At 37.6% G+C, this 15,469-nt stretch overlaps 1 protein-coding gene across 1 annotated transcript in view; it reads right to left on the bottom strand.

Moving 5' to 3' along the window:
• Positions 1–14,913, bottom strand: part of UBL3 (ubiquitin like 3) — a 69,183-nt gene extending 54,270 nt beyond the window's left edge. The window contains exon 1 of the mRNA XM_077868227.1: positions 13,800–14,913. Within this exon, the coding sequence (XP_077724353.1) occupies positions 13,800–13,826 (27 nt within the window). The 5' untranslated portion in view covers positions 13,827–14,913. The remainder of the gene's footprint in view (positions 1–13,799) is intronic.
• Between the last annotated feature and the right edge of the window lie 556 nt (positions 14,914–15,469).

Raw genomic sequence — 15,469 nt, 5'->3', positions numbered from 1 at the left:
GAAGTATCTTCCCCGGACAGAAAAAAATAAGAAGGTATTAGCCATATACAGAGAGCATAGAAGTATACTACTAACTGTTTTAGGATTAAATTGTGCAAAAGGATTATTGTGCAATAATAGAATAAATTGTGCAAAATCCTAAAAGGATTTAGGATTAAATTGGGATTAAAATGTGCAAAGACTTAGCCTAGCTGTAGAAAAGAGCTTGTGGCTTATTTGAGGAACTGAGGAACTCAGTATCACTGAAGCGTCATTAAGCCAAATGAGAGAAGATCTGAGGGACAGGCAAGAGCCAGATGATGACTCTAAAGGTCCATGGTAAGGCTTTGTGACTTTATTCTATGGGACTTTATTCTTCAGTGGAAAGCTGCTTAAGTTTTCTCTTTTTCAGACAGGAAAGATAATGCAATTTATGCCTTTTAAACATCACTCAAGCTATTTTTAGAAAATGTATTTAAGGGAATGTGAATGGAAGGAAGGAGAAGAATGAATTTCAAGACTAATGCAGTAGTCCAGGAGAGAGAGATGATACTTGCTCTAGAGTGGTGGTATGGAGATGAAGAGCAGTTGATAGATTTCAGATATATTTTGCAATGGACTGGATCTGGGGGGGAGGGACAAAGAGGATTCAAAGATGACTCCTACATGTCTGACTTAAGTGACATCTAGGAGTTGGCTGATGGCGGCATGGTAAATACCATACTTTAATTGTAGCTATACTTAGCTACTATTAGAATATGAAGGAGAGAACCGATGAGTGTATAGCCAAAATTGCATAAAAAAAAAAAAAAACAACCAAAAAACAAAAACAATTAGCCACACTATGAAAGAATAGCAGTATCAACAAAATTTCCCACTGAAAACAATTATAAAAGTGAGATAAAACACAAAGCAAACAAACCCAGCTATTTGAAGGCATAGAGAGAGAAACCAAGAAAGTCAGGACATCAGGGGCTAAAAGCCCACAGAGAAGGGAAACACACTGAGATCTCCACTTTTTTCCCTTGGGTTATTTGCCAACTACCAGTACAAAGCCTAAAGGCCAAGTAGAAAGCAGTATCCTGGAGTTTATATCAGTCACACTGGATTGGGAAGACAAAAATTGGATTCTATTACTACCAAGGCAGCCAGGAATTGAGGATCTCAGATAAAATTTCAAAGAACAAACCCAACATTCTGCTCAGTTTTTGCTCTCCAGAAATGTGCTGAATCATATACAACATGGACTGAAGTGCAGGAAAAAACAGTAAAAAAGATGTTGCAAAGAGACTAAATAAAAAGTTAAGCAGGGCTTTCAACAACCTCACAATACAGGTGACCCTGAACAATGTGGAGGTTGGGGTGCCAATCCCTGTGCAGTCAAAAATCCGTATATAACTTTTGATTACCTCAAAATTTTACTAATAGCCCACTGTTGGCCAGAAGCCTTACCAGTAATATGAACAGTCAATGTTACACATAATTTATAAATTACACATAATTTGTAAATTATTTGTATTCTATGTATATTCTTAAAATAAAAAGAAAATCACAAGGAAGAAGAAAATGTATTTACAGTACTATACTACAAAAATCTGTATGTGGACCTGTGCAGCTCAAATCTGTGTTGTTCAAAGGTCAACTGTACTTAAAATTGCCATAGCTTGCCAAAAAAGAAGCGTCTTGATAATTACTCCAAACTTTCAAGTGAGACCATAGAGGGGCCATACACTAGGAGTAAGACTATTTAAATTTCCTGATAGCCCCCAGAATTTAGCCCGATGTTATATCAATCACTGATGAATCAAAGTGACCAATGTTTTTCTAACTGCCTGCCAGAAAATAATAAGCCTACCTGGAGAAAGATAACGTCATTCAGATTCTCTATAATTTTTCATCACAATGTTAATAAAACATTACCAGGTGTTCCAGAGAAACGGATCAAATGATCAAAAACCAGACAACATAAATAGGCTCACAGGTAATCTAGGTATCAGAGTCATCAGATAGGAACATTGCAACAATAATTAATATACTCAAGAAAATTGATGAAAACATTTATGAGAATTTGAACCTGTATAAACTTTGGGCCTGAAAACAAAAACTGAAATTAAGAACTCAATAACTGGGTATAACTGGACACTGGACAGAGAAGATATGGTAAGTGAACTTGAAATCAGAAAAAAATATCCAAACGAATACAGAGTCGGGTGGGGTAGAAACTATAAAATGATCTAACATACATATAACTGGGGTCTCAGAAGGAAAAAAGAGAACTGGATAGAAACAATATTTAAAGAAAACCACTAAGAAAATTCCCGAAGTGACAAAAGATAACAAGCCATAGACTCAAGATGCTCTACAAACTCTACACAGGACAACTATAATAAAAGCCATACCTAAGCACATAATAGTAAAACTGCTGAAAATCAAAGACAGAGAAAATCTTAAACACAGTCCAAGGAAAACACATTAACTTCAAAGAAGCAACAGTAAAACCAAAGGCTGACTTAACAGAAACAGTGGGACAGAAAGAAAAGACCCCTTAAAAATGAAGGTAAAACAAATACATTTTTAAGGCATATGAAGACAGAGAATTTATGACCAGAAAACCTGCACTGAAAGTAATACTAAAGGGAGTTCCTTATATCAAAGGAAAATGACCCAGAGGTATATACAGTAAAACAAAACAAACATGAAGAAATGAGGGACGCCTGGGTGCCTTAGCGGTTGAGCATCTGTCTTGGGCCCAGGGCGTGATCCTGGAGTTCCAGGATGAGTCCCACATCAGGCTCCCTGCGTGGAGCCTGCTTCTCCCTCTGCCTGTGTCTCTGCCTCTCTCTGTCTCTCATGAATAAATAAATAAAATTTAAAAAAAGAAAAGAAAAGAAAAAATGAAGGGTAAATGTGAGGACAATGTGAAATGATTAATGGCTATTTTAATAACAACACTATTATGATTACTACTACTACTGTTACTATTATCTCAACAGCAATTATAATGATATCTTTGGAGATTTAAAATAAAACAAAACATATAAGAAAGCAATGTGATTTAAGGCCTTTCCATTCTTCTGGAAGTAGTAAGGGAAGTAGTTATGGTAGGTTCAAGTCAAAGATTTATACTGTAATTTATACTGAGATAATAAAAGAATTTACAACAAACAAGCTAAGAGAAAATATTGTGGGGGGGAGGGAAGGGAGTTTGATCAATCCAAAAGAAAGTAAGAAATGAGGGAAGATGTTATGAAGGGCTGAAGTAGAAGTAGAAAACAAATTGCAAAATGGTCAATTTAAGCCCCAAAAATGTACTAAAGCAATTAAATATAAAACAACACAGATTATCAAGTTTAATTAAAAACAAAACCCAACTATATGATATTTGAAGAGATTCATCTTATCTCTAAGAACAAAGAAAGGTTTTAAAGAAAAAAAGATGGAAAGAGAAGTCAAAAGAAAAGTATACTACATCCAAAAAGAAAAAAAAAGAAAAAAAGCTTTAAGGAAAAGATTACTACTAGAGACAATGACAATAGAATGATTGATCCAATAGGAAGATACACTTGTACATTTATTTGTAGTCAATAATTTAGCCTCAAGAAATATAAGGCAAATTTGAGAGGACTAAAAGAATACAGTTGGAGAAATTTTATACACTTCTCTCAATTGAGTGAAAAAAGAGACAAAAAAGTCAGCAATATAATGAATTTGAACATGATTAATAAATTTGACTTAAGTGACATTAAGCACAGCACACTCAATTTTCTAAAAACTGACCATAAAGCAAGTGTCAGTGAATTGCTCACAAATAAAATCACAGAATAATTCTAGACCACAGTTGTATTAAGCTAGATATCAATAACAAAAAAAGTAGTGACAAAATCCCCAAATGTCTAGATATTATATTATTTCTAAATAACCCACAGATCCAAAAACCCACAATGGAAACTCTAAAATATTTTGAATTGAGTGATAAATAAAAATATGATACATGAGACCTGTGAGATCCAGCTAAAGTTGCATTTACAGGGGAATTGCATAAACTTAAATGCATACCTTAAAAAAAAGAAGTAGATAAGTAGATAATAAAGATAGTCAATGATTTATCTATCTCAAGAAACATGAAAAAGAACAGCAAATTAAATTTTAAAGAAAACTAGAAGGAAAGAAATAAAGCTAAAACCAGAACCAATTAATAAAGAATGTTTTAAATATGAAAACTGGCTCTCTGAAAACTGATCAAGACAAAGAAGAGCACAAAATACCAATAAAATTTAAAAAGCAGATATCAAGGGATCCCTGGGTGGCTTAGTGGTTTGGCACCTGCCTTCGGCCCAGGGCGTGGTCCTGGAGTCCTGGGATCGAGTCCCGCATCGGGCTCCCTGCATGGAGCCTGCTTCTCTCTCTGCCTGTGTCTCTGCCTCTCTCTCTCTCTCTCTCTATCTCTCATGAATAAATAAATAAAATCTTAAAAACAAAAAAAAGCAATATCACTAGATACTATGAACATCAAAATAAAAAAGATAATGTGTAAAAACTGTAAACCAAATTAGAAAATTTAGATAAAATAGACAAATCTACTTAAAAAAAAATAAAAGCTTGTCAAAATTGACACAAAAGTAACAGGAAATGTGAATAGTCATATATATAGACATAGATATATATGAAATAGATTTAACAATCCCCACAAAAAAACTCCAGATGGCTTCACCAGTGATTCTTCCAAATATTTATGAGTAAGATAACTCTTCACAATCTTTTATTCCAAATAATAAAAAAACCGTTTCCCAGCTCATTTTATGAAGACATCATAAGCTTGATAACTAAATATTTACTAGTCGATCTTTTTCATGAACAAAAATGCAAACATCATAAATGAAATATAATGTAGCATATTGACAAGACAATGCATAAAAAAGATTATCCAGAAATTCAAAGATGCTTTGAAGTTAGTTAAAATGTATTCCTCCTCCTCCCCAAATTTTAACACATATCTAACACACAGCAACTACACTGTTAAGAATTTTATCCTAAGAAAATAATCAGACAGGGTGCCTAGGTAGCTTAGTCAGTTAAGAATCAGACACTTGATTTCTGCTCATGATTTCAGGATCCCAATATTCAGCAGAGCTGCTAGCTTCATGCTCAGTGGAAAATCTGTTTGAGATTCTCTCCCTCTGCCTCACCCCTCTCCCCGCTGGGCACATATGCTCTCTCTCTTGCTCAAATAAATAAATCTTAAAAAAAAAAAAGAAAAGAAAAAGAATCAGGCAAGGCATAGAGATGTGTTTTAAAATATGTATTATATCACTGTTTACAATAGGTTTTCAATGTCCATGGGTATGGAAATTAGCTAAGCAACTTATGTATATCTATCAGAATCAGTTCAAATTTGTAATATGGTTCCACACTTATTTGTACGAATAGTTGTTCATGAATATACAACTAAATGAAAAAAAGCATATAAAAGCAATATTTCTAAGGTAAAAACACTAAGTTTAAATGAAGGTAAGGAAAACCGAACATAGATCATGAGAACATTTTGTCTAGACACAATGAATTGCCATCTTAATTTAAGTTCATAAACAAAAGATAAAATGTCTAACAATTTTCATCAGCAAAAAGAACATTTTCTTCTCAAAATCTAGTTATAGAAAATTGCCCACATATATATTTTATTTAGATCATAAAAAAATGCTACTGGATTTAAATCAATGGAAATTTTGCAGCATACATAAGTAGCTAGAGAATTAAAACAAAAACAAAATACTCTGAAAGCACGGAATTCATTTAAAATCTGTGTTAGATATATAAAACAATAATAGTTTCTACATTTAAAGTGGTTAAGTTTATAGGAAAAAATTCTACTGTACTATTATATACATGTATACATCCTATAAAGACTCAAAGTTCCAACAAGTTTAAAGAAAACTCCCTTTAATTCTAGCAATTAATAAGACAATTCATGCTCATTAAAATCATTCCGACTCAGAGGTTACATAGTATTTTGCAAAGATGTATAATATAGGCATCATGTCTACTTTACCAGCAGGATAGCTCAGATCAATCGGTGGTGGAGCAGCCTGGAGCAAGGAATCTAAGGTATTCTACCTGATGGATTTAGCCATATTTGCTCAGGTATGGTAGGGGGAAAGGGCCTTAGCATGTTTATCACTATTACCATTTGACCCAAATTCCTACCTGGCTCTACTTTTTACTAGCTCTGTGATCTCCTTTATCCTCTCTAAACCTAGACTGTGAGGAGGTAAAACTCAGTTCTGCTGATAATCACACTGTGGTGTCTCTAAAAGACCCAAACAAGGCCAAAAGACCAACAGGCAACAAAATTTCTCCCACAGCCACACTAGAGTTCCAAAATTATGAATATCTACCCCAGGCCCCCTCATCTGTCCTGCCTCCTAAACAAAGACTGCTGACAGATTCAATTACTAAACTCACCTCCACCTCATGGTCAATGGGTTACAATCTGAATGAAGCCAGTCTCCATAACCTCCCCCTGCGCCCCCCCCCCCCCCCCCCCGTTTCTCATTAGAATCATTCAGCACAACCCAAATCTACCCCAAACTTCTCGCATTTCCTGTTACTGAGGCTCCCCCCCTTGGTTCCTCAGGCATGGGTTCTTCCTTGCTACAGAAAGTCATTAACCTAATTTGTTTCACTACAGATGCTTTCCTGGTGGTCTTCTGGTAGGCAGTAACAACTTCTTTATCTATATACCAACTATATTTACCCAGGGTCACTGTGAGGATTAAATGAAGTGTTCTCATGGAAAATGCCAAGGCAGCTGCCTGGTATAGCAAGTACACAATAAATATTACCTTCTCTCTCCTATGCGCTCAAAAGAAAGCTATACAGGAAATTTTATTTTTTAAATCATCTGTATAGTTCTTCACTATTAAAAATCTGTATCTCTGAAAAACACAGTTAAGAGCTAGAAAATAAGTGCTTCAAGTAAACAGAACTCTAAGCAACCAAAAAGACATGATGAAGTCCATGCAACAAAGATCATGCACTTTACTATAGGGTAACTCCTGAAAATCCTATTTGGACACCATCTGATATTTTTAACATACTTCAATAATTTTTAAAAATCTAGTTTCCATACCCATAGAAGATTAGAATCAGTAACTGTAAATAAATGCCTAGAGAGGGATAGGTAGGCATACTGACCACAGAAAAATGTAACTATTCAATAAGGCAGGAGACATTAAAACTAAATATCAAACACAAGAACTTAAAATGCTCAGAAATCTGACGTCACCTTATGCAATGGCTTCTGAATTTTAAAAAAAAGTTTTTTTTTAAAGATTTGTTTATTTTAGAGAGAGAAGCACGAACACAGGGAGGGGAATTGGGGGGTTGGGCAGCAGGAGAGAGAGAATCTCAAGCAGGCTCTTGGCTGAATGGGGAGCTTGACAAGGGGCTTGATCTCAGAACCCTGAGATCATGACCTGAGCTGAAATCAAGAGTCAGATGCTTAACTGACTGAGCCACCCAGGCATACCTAGATTTTTTTTGATTGAACATCCCAACTATCAAATACTTGAGCATATACCTTCAATTTATGTATATTCATTTGTAAATCCTATTTTATGTATATTATAAAACAAATACTAAAATAAAAATTAAAAGATTACAATATTGTTTAAATTTTAACTATTAATTATGTTAAATATTAATTTGTTTTAATCTTGTAATCTCTAAAAATGCTATTACTATTAACATTTTAGTGAGAGCACTGGTATTCAATAGGTCTCTATTTTTTTAAAATCTTGCTTTCCTAATTTGTGAAGTTCAGTGAATTGTGACACTTTGTTTTAAGAACTGCTTAAGTCATAACTGAAAAACTTAGTTCACAAGGATGCACAGACATTTATATAAGAATATGTCACTTACTGGCTTACTAAGTCATATCACTTTTCTATTCTATCACCAAATATTCACAAGTTTTTGTTAAAAGTCAGTTGCCAGATGTCAATGTTATAAACATTTTATTTTTCCTGATGTCAGTCAGATATTTTTTGCAAGCTCAGTAAAATGGGTTTTTAGGTTTCTAACAAATGGGTCCAAAGTCCACTGAAATTCAGTGTAAGATTTTTCAACAGACTGGAAGTGTCTAAACATGTTTCAAAATGTTCTCTCCATAACATTTGTTGCTTCTGAAAAGCAAATACTTTCTCACTTATTGATTAAAATGTCGACTTTGCCATGTAGAGACAACCTCGTGTTTGTTTTCTCAAAAATATCTCCTAGGTAGCATGATATTTTTTTTTTTTTTTGGTAGCATGATATTGATAGCTTCTTATCATCAGGTAAAATATCAGCATCTATAATATTCATCTTTTGTGAAACAGAAATGTGTAATTCAGCTTTGAGTTCTACAACTCCTTTTATTTTTATTGCTCCTTTAAATACTTTGAGTGAACCTCTGCTCGCCATCTGAATTCAAGGTATCACAGATTTTTTTTAAAAGCCTTTTTTTTTAAAGCCTTTTTTAAAGTTACTAAATAATACACTGTAACAGACCACAAAAACTTTGAGAAAGTCATGGTGCTGCTGTTAGCCTCCACATTACAGAACTCCCACATGGTCCCTCAGCAAACCACACTCATTGTGATCATCTGGATGTGGACCTAGAAAAGGCTCAGAACCAATCCATATAGTAATACGAAAGCTTAATTCCTCCCCCTTTATGGAGTACTAAATAAATAAATAGAAATTATAATATTTGTATTCTCACATCTCAATTGACTTGCCTCACGTCACTTTATAAATTACTGACCTAGTGAAGAGGCATAAACCTTCACAGTCTATATTAGGTGCTCAGGGTTTGAAGTTGTAGCTTATGGAACATTACACAGAGAAATACTCAGCAAAGAATGCACACTGAACTGAATCAATATTATCCAAATGATGGCTTTAGGTCATCAAAAAGAAGTTAAAGTATGTGCAGTATATTACGTTCCAATAGGACAGCGGTCCAACTTATTAGATAGGGATATTTCCAAAATAACCTTCATGTATTCAGAAAATTTACTGTTTCAGAATGACATTCCTCAGGGACTCCAGTTACCATGAATTCTATAGTCACCTTCAGTTTTTTTTCCCCTAGAATGAGAGGAATTCTTAAAGAATATATTTAAGAAGGATATACTTCATTTGCTAAAATACATTTGCTGTTCCGTGTTCTAATTTAGAAAATTAGAGCCATCACTGACCACTAATTTAAAAGAATTTCAAGCTTTACTATTAAAAATACATTTTTTCATATTCAAAGTAATAACAGAAGCAGACATCATACACTTCATATTTAACGCTATAATTAGTAGTAGTAGTAGTATGGGACAATATTTACTTTTTCTCTAAGTAACAGAATAATAATACTGCTCCATGAGTCAAGAAAATCACTCATTGGCTTTTAAATGTCTATTCTGTTTTAAAAAATCACGAGAGGGATCCCTGGGTGGCACAGCGGTTTAGCGCCTGCCTTTGGCCCAGGGCGCGATACTGGAGACCCGGGATCGAATCCCACGTCGGGCTCCCGGTGCATGGAGCCTGCTTCTCCCTCTGCCTAGGTCTCTGCCTCTCTCTCTCTCTCTCTCTCTCTCTCTGTGTGACTATCGTAAATAAATAAATAATCACGAGAGATGTAATATAAGACACAAATCCATATAAATCTGACATTGTATAAGAAGAACTGCAAGCACACTGACAGAAAACGGTTCACACTTGAGGGCTAGAAATGAACTAAAAGCAGTTTTCACAGGAGAGAGACATGAGCTAGAGGAGGACTTAGAGCCAGAAAGGAAAAGGCATTCAAAGCTGAGGTAAACTGTCTTTTGTTTTCTTAATGAAAAATGTCTAACTCAGAACACCAAATGTAAGACATATTCAAGTAACACAATTTAGAAGAATGTGCCATTTGAGATAAAATATTTATTAAACTATTCATCATCACATACGTATATATGTAAACGTACTTATTCTACTCTTTAGCTTCATAAAACCTCCCCTCTTATACTTCAAATAAGAGCTTCAGCAAGAGAAAGAAAAATTAAAAGAAGCTGTAAGAGAACATTTGGGGCACTAGAACATACTCTTTCTTCAAAATTAAAAATTTTCTCTCCTCTGGACCTTTTTCTAGTACGACATCTTCCCCTGGTATACTCTACATTTGTCATTTTACTTAAGTTGGAAAAGTGATAAAAGTTCACTTTGAAAGGAAATTCATTTTAGTAATTTCCTGTCCACCAGAGGGCTCCCATATTTCTCCACAAATAAAAGAGATAAAACATTACAGTAAAAATAATCATTAAGCACAGAAAAAAACTCAAATTATCATTATCTTATTTAACCCCAGACTAAAAATTGTTGTATCTATTACAGTTTCTATATTAATAGCTTAAAAAGATAGAGGGCTTTTAACTGTTTTATGAACTAAAATGTTTTAAATACCAAACTGCTTTGCTATTATTCTCACCCTGTCAATTTTTTTCTTAGGTAGGACTTTCAATTCAATAGATAACATAAAATATAACTTTAGTCCAAAGCTCTAAATAGTAACTCAAATGTTTTCTGTAATACTTTTATAAATTATTTACTTGATAATTTTCCTGGTCCAGAAAACAAAATTATCACCTTATCTACCCAACCTGACGACTTACTATTAACAGAAAGAGTAAACATTTTATTACAGAAAATCTACAATCATTAACATAATTCATCCTACAATTATTAACAATAAATAGTGCCCCATCATGAATTATGATTTGGGCTGGGAAAAAAAAATAAAGGAAATGAATCATTTAAATACAATGTATTACAATGACATTCTGTTCAGATATTTTTAGATTTTTTTCACAAATAAGTTATTACACTGGAATGTTAGTATACCTCCTAGTTCAAACTCCATCAGTTTTAGCAAAAGAGAAAACAGTATTTTATGTAAATACACTTAGTTATAGGACATATTTACAGAATGTTAACTGCTAAAGTACCAACTACATTTTTTTTCAAGGGTATAGCAAATCCATTCACTAGGGGTGCCACTCCCCCTCCAAAAAGATCAACTTGCTAAATTTGGATTATAAAAAAAGAGACTCCTTATGGTAAACACAAAAATTTACTGAATGTTTACAAATAAACTTGAAATGTGAGTTATATTGACAAAACAAAAAGATGCTAAAAAATCTATTTCAAAGTCAGTCAAAATAATTGCCATATGAAGACTTTACCAAAAACATCAGTTGATTTAGCAGTTACTATAGCTCAAGAATGACTTCTCTCTGATGAAAAAATAACAGAGGTTATAATTTCACTGCCCTACCCCATCTCCCAACTAGGATTTTCCTACACAAGGACAAGCACCATTAACATGTAAAAGAGCGTAACATTGGTTTCTACATAAGACAGATTAGCTGTCACCACTTAGAAACTTGAACATTTTACCACACTTTGCAAAAATGTATGTATTCATACTTGCAAGAGTACTGTATCCTGATCAATTTGGAGTTCCGTTGCAAAAGAAATGTCAGCTTGTGGAAGGAGGTGGGGGTAGGGAGGCTAAGGCTGTTAAAGATTCAAAGTGGTGAAACTGTTCTCACTTTAAGTCATTAATGTAAATGCAAACTGTCAATTATTGATATGAAGAATTTAAGAAATACAAAGCATTCAGCAGCTAACCAATACTTACCATGTTATATCTCAAAAAGTTGAGAACTGTAGGCACTTATCAAATAAAGGCACTTTTTAAACAAAAATGCAATGTAAGTAATAGCAAATGTAGGTTTAAGAGGTTGTGACATAGGGGAAAAAAAGCCTCAAGACTTCCAACAAGTTGAGCAGTTAGAAAATGAGACATAAAAAAAATACTCAGAACAATCTAATCTGAGCTGTAGATTAGATACATTCTGAAACAGCATCATCAGGGCATTATATGTTTATTACATAATAGTGCTTTGCCCTTGCATATCACCTTTAATCAAGGGATCTCAAAGCACCACTGAATCAAGCAAGGCCTTAAAATACAGTCTAAAACAGAAATAGTCATATTTTATAATTATGCCTATTGATAAAAACTTGCCACCACTTCCTGTTCCCCTGATCCGAACATTAGCTTCAGAACCTTCCCTCTGACTTGGAAGCCGTATTCCCCAAATCATTTCAATTTGTAACTGATGCTACGCACATTCCAGCTTTTCTTTCAGCACTGGGCCTAAAGAAAGTAGTGGCACTGTTTTAAAATGACACAAATCCATTTCATTACAATTTCTATGACGGAATAAATAGTACTTAGAGTGAACATATCCTGTATGGAGCATGATGATATAAAATGGAGACTTTAGAGAATAAATCTTTGCTGGAAGCGATGAGCCCAAAAAACACTCATTAGACAGAGGAAATAGCATTTTCCAGCTCAGTCCAAACACCTTTCCAGACAACTTCAAGAGTGGGGTAGAGGAAACCTTGTCCGGCTATCCTTAATCGGGCAGGAGACTGACTATTCTCCTGTGTGTACACCAGAAGGGAAGGGAAAACTAAAGGGACAATGCAAGAGTTTTAAGACTCAGGAAGGAGGGTGTTAAGTTGCTGCGTGGCCACACAACAGACAAAAAACACTGTGGTTCCTATACATTAAAATAGTACATCAAATGGTAAATCAAACACACATTTAGCAAAATGGCATTAAACCAAGGTCAATATATGCCTTTTACAGCCATTTAGCTTTGTTTTTAGGTCTGTAAATGAGGTTCGCTCCTAAAGAAAGAGCTGACATTTTAAAATTTAATCAGCGAAGTTCGATTTTGTTTTTTCACTGGAATACCAGAACACTCAAATGCTAATGTTATGTTAACTTCAATTGTTTCATAAACAAAGTCATCAACCTTGATGTTTAATTGCATTATGTTTGTCCCTAGGACTGCAAAGTGTCATTTCAACTCACACAAACCCACCACCTCCCAGCCCTGTAAGCCTACACAGCTCCAGTTAGTCAACAGACTCACAGCATTAACAAACATTAACCTTTAGAAACAGAAAGAAAAGCACCAATAAACACGAGTACTTTTTGTTTCAAGTTCTCAACATTCAGAGATCAAGGCTCACTAACGTATTTTATTAGCTTTTAAAGGGCCAATGATGCAATACTATTAAATATCTGGTACTAAAAGTCCTGGCAATTCAGAAGTAGCACCCAATATACGACGATCAGTCTGGATTTGTGAAAATTCCAAAAAACCTTAATATTTCAGTTGCCATAGTCGCCCACCCAGACATTTCAAAAAGCTCACAGCAAATTCTAGTAGACTTTTTCTTGAGGACAGACACGTCCCTTCCCTCCAAAATATCAAGTTTGTATCCGCTGCGTTAATGGTCTCGTCAGTGCCCAGGAACGAGACTCCGATTTCTCTACCTGTGTGTGTAGTAGGGACGCCCGTCCTCAGCTCTGCCCACTGTCACTGACGTTTTCAGAAGCTTTAAGATACAAATGTTCAAAGGCTCCTGGCAAAGGGGGAGATGTTTCCTCCACTTCGAGCTGCACTGCCACATTTCCCCTAATTCTTCATTCTTTAGTGATTTAGAAAACACCACCGAACGAGAAAGGCCATATTAAAACCGGTACTTCCTAAGACGGGGGTGGGGGGGAAACCAGAACCTCCAACTTCTCCAAATCGCCCAGTACCGTGGCTTCTCAACAGTCCCCCCGCAAACCTTCTTCACCCCACGCCTGCATCCTTTCTGATTAAATAAGATTGGAAACCACAATTAAATCAGAGTGTCATAACTTATCCTTCACTTACCATATCTGCCGGGACATTACTGGACATCTTGCCGTCTGATGTACACCCAGATGTTTACCAGGGGAAAAACAACAACAAACAAAAACAGAGCAGAAGTCTTCAAGCTACAGCAATCGAGCTTGACGATCTTGATGTGCTTTCCAAAAAAGAAAAAAATAATAATAATAAGTGATTTCAGAGCCCAAGCGGCGGCCTGGCCGAGGTTCCGAGCGAAGAGGAACAAGCCCCAGGAGCTGGCTGGCCGGGCCGGGGCCGGGGCCGGGGCCGGAGAGGACTCCCGGGATGGCAGCGGCAGCCCCGTCGTCGTCAGTGGCAGCAGCAGCAGCAGCCCCAGGACCGGCCGCGCCAGGTAGACCCAGCCGAGTGACACACGGACATGGAGCGGGGTGGGAGGGGGTTAAATCCGCCTTCCTCCTCTCCCAGCCCGGCAGTGATTCACACTTGCTCCCCAGTCAAGTCCTCATTAAGCAGGAAGAAAATGCCCCGGCGTGGATGCACGCAGATAACTATGTGGCTACACATGGACGCGCGAGCGGCGAGCGGCTGCCGCGCCGGGGAAACAGCTCAACTCGCGCTGGCCGGGGCCGGGGCCGGGGCCGGGGCCGGGGCCGGGAGCCGGGAGCCGGGCCGCGGAAACCCGCGCTCAAGGGCATTTAACTCGTTGCGAGCCGAGGCGGAAGCCCGGGGCGGCACGCGGGAGGCACGGGGCGCTCGGGCCGCGCGGGACACCCCACGGCCCCTCGGGGCTCAGGCCGCGGGCGCCTCGGGGCAGCAGCGGGGCTCGGGGCGCATCGCCTCCGGCTCCTCGGCGCTCCTCTCCGGCCTCCGCCTCCCCCCCGTCGCCACCTTCCCCTCCCCTCCGACGCCGACTTCGGCGCTCCCCGGAAGAGGCCGGGTCCTCCCTCTCCTCAGTCCAGGAATGGTTTCCTCTCGGAGCTTTGTCTCTCCTCCTCCTCCACTTTTCAGTCCCAAACGCCGCAGCCGCCTCCTGTCATCGCCTCTCACGCCAACATGGCGGCGGCGGCCGCAGCTGCCTGAGCGCAAGCCGGGGACACGGGGAGAGCGCTGCCCCTCCTCGCAGCCGCCGCCACCGCCACCGCCACCGCCCCCGCCTCCCCTCCACTCTCCCCCCTCCCCCCTCCGTGGACACCTACTGCGTCACTACGGAGACCACCCTCGTGCATCATGGGAAATGTAGTTTACGAGAAGGCGGGGGGGGGGGGCGGCTTAACGCGTCCTCTCCGGACTCCGAAGCCACGCCCCTCTTAGCAACAGTTGCTAGGAAAGGAAAGCTCGCTTCAGCAGGGCTGCCGCCCAGGAGTTAGGTGTCACCTGCTTCCAGGAGTGCTGTGAGCGTGCGAATTATTTGGAGAAAATGATTCTGCACAGAGAAATTCCCTCATGCACAATACACATACAGACTGAAAATATGGTTTACCTCCAAGCAGAATCATTCATTTTAATGACAGCACGCTCTCCACATCCTGCAATCTCAAAGCATTTTGTATAGTGATTTCATCTAGGTCTTTTCAACATTACATTTGGAAGATCAGAAGCAATCATTGATTTCCAATAAGGTCGTAGAAGTTCAACAGGAACAAGGATCTCATTAAGCAAGGAGAATGTTTGAACATGTGTTTCTTGAAGAACTAGGGCCATAAAGCTACAAT

Source organism: Canis aureus, chromosome 24 (genome assembly GCF_053574225.1).
Source record: "Canis aureus isolate CA01 chromosome 24, VMU_Caureus_v.1.0, whole genome shotgun sequence".
Taxonomy (NCBI): domain Eukaryota; kingdom Metazoa; phylum Chordata; class Mammalia; order Carnivora; family Canidae; genus Canis; species Canis aureus.
This window is presented reverse-complemented; position numbering and strand designations above follow the sequence as displayed.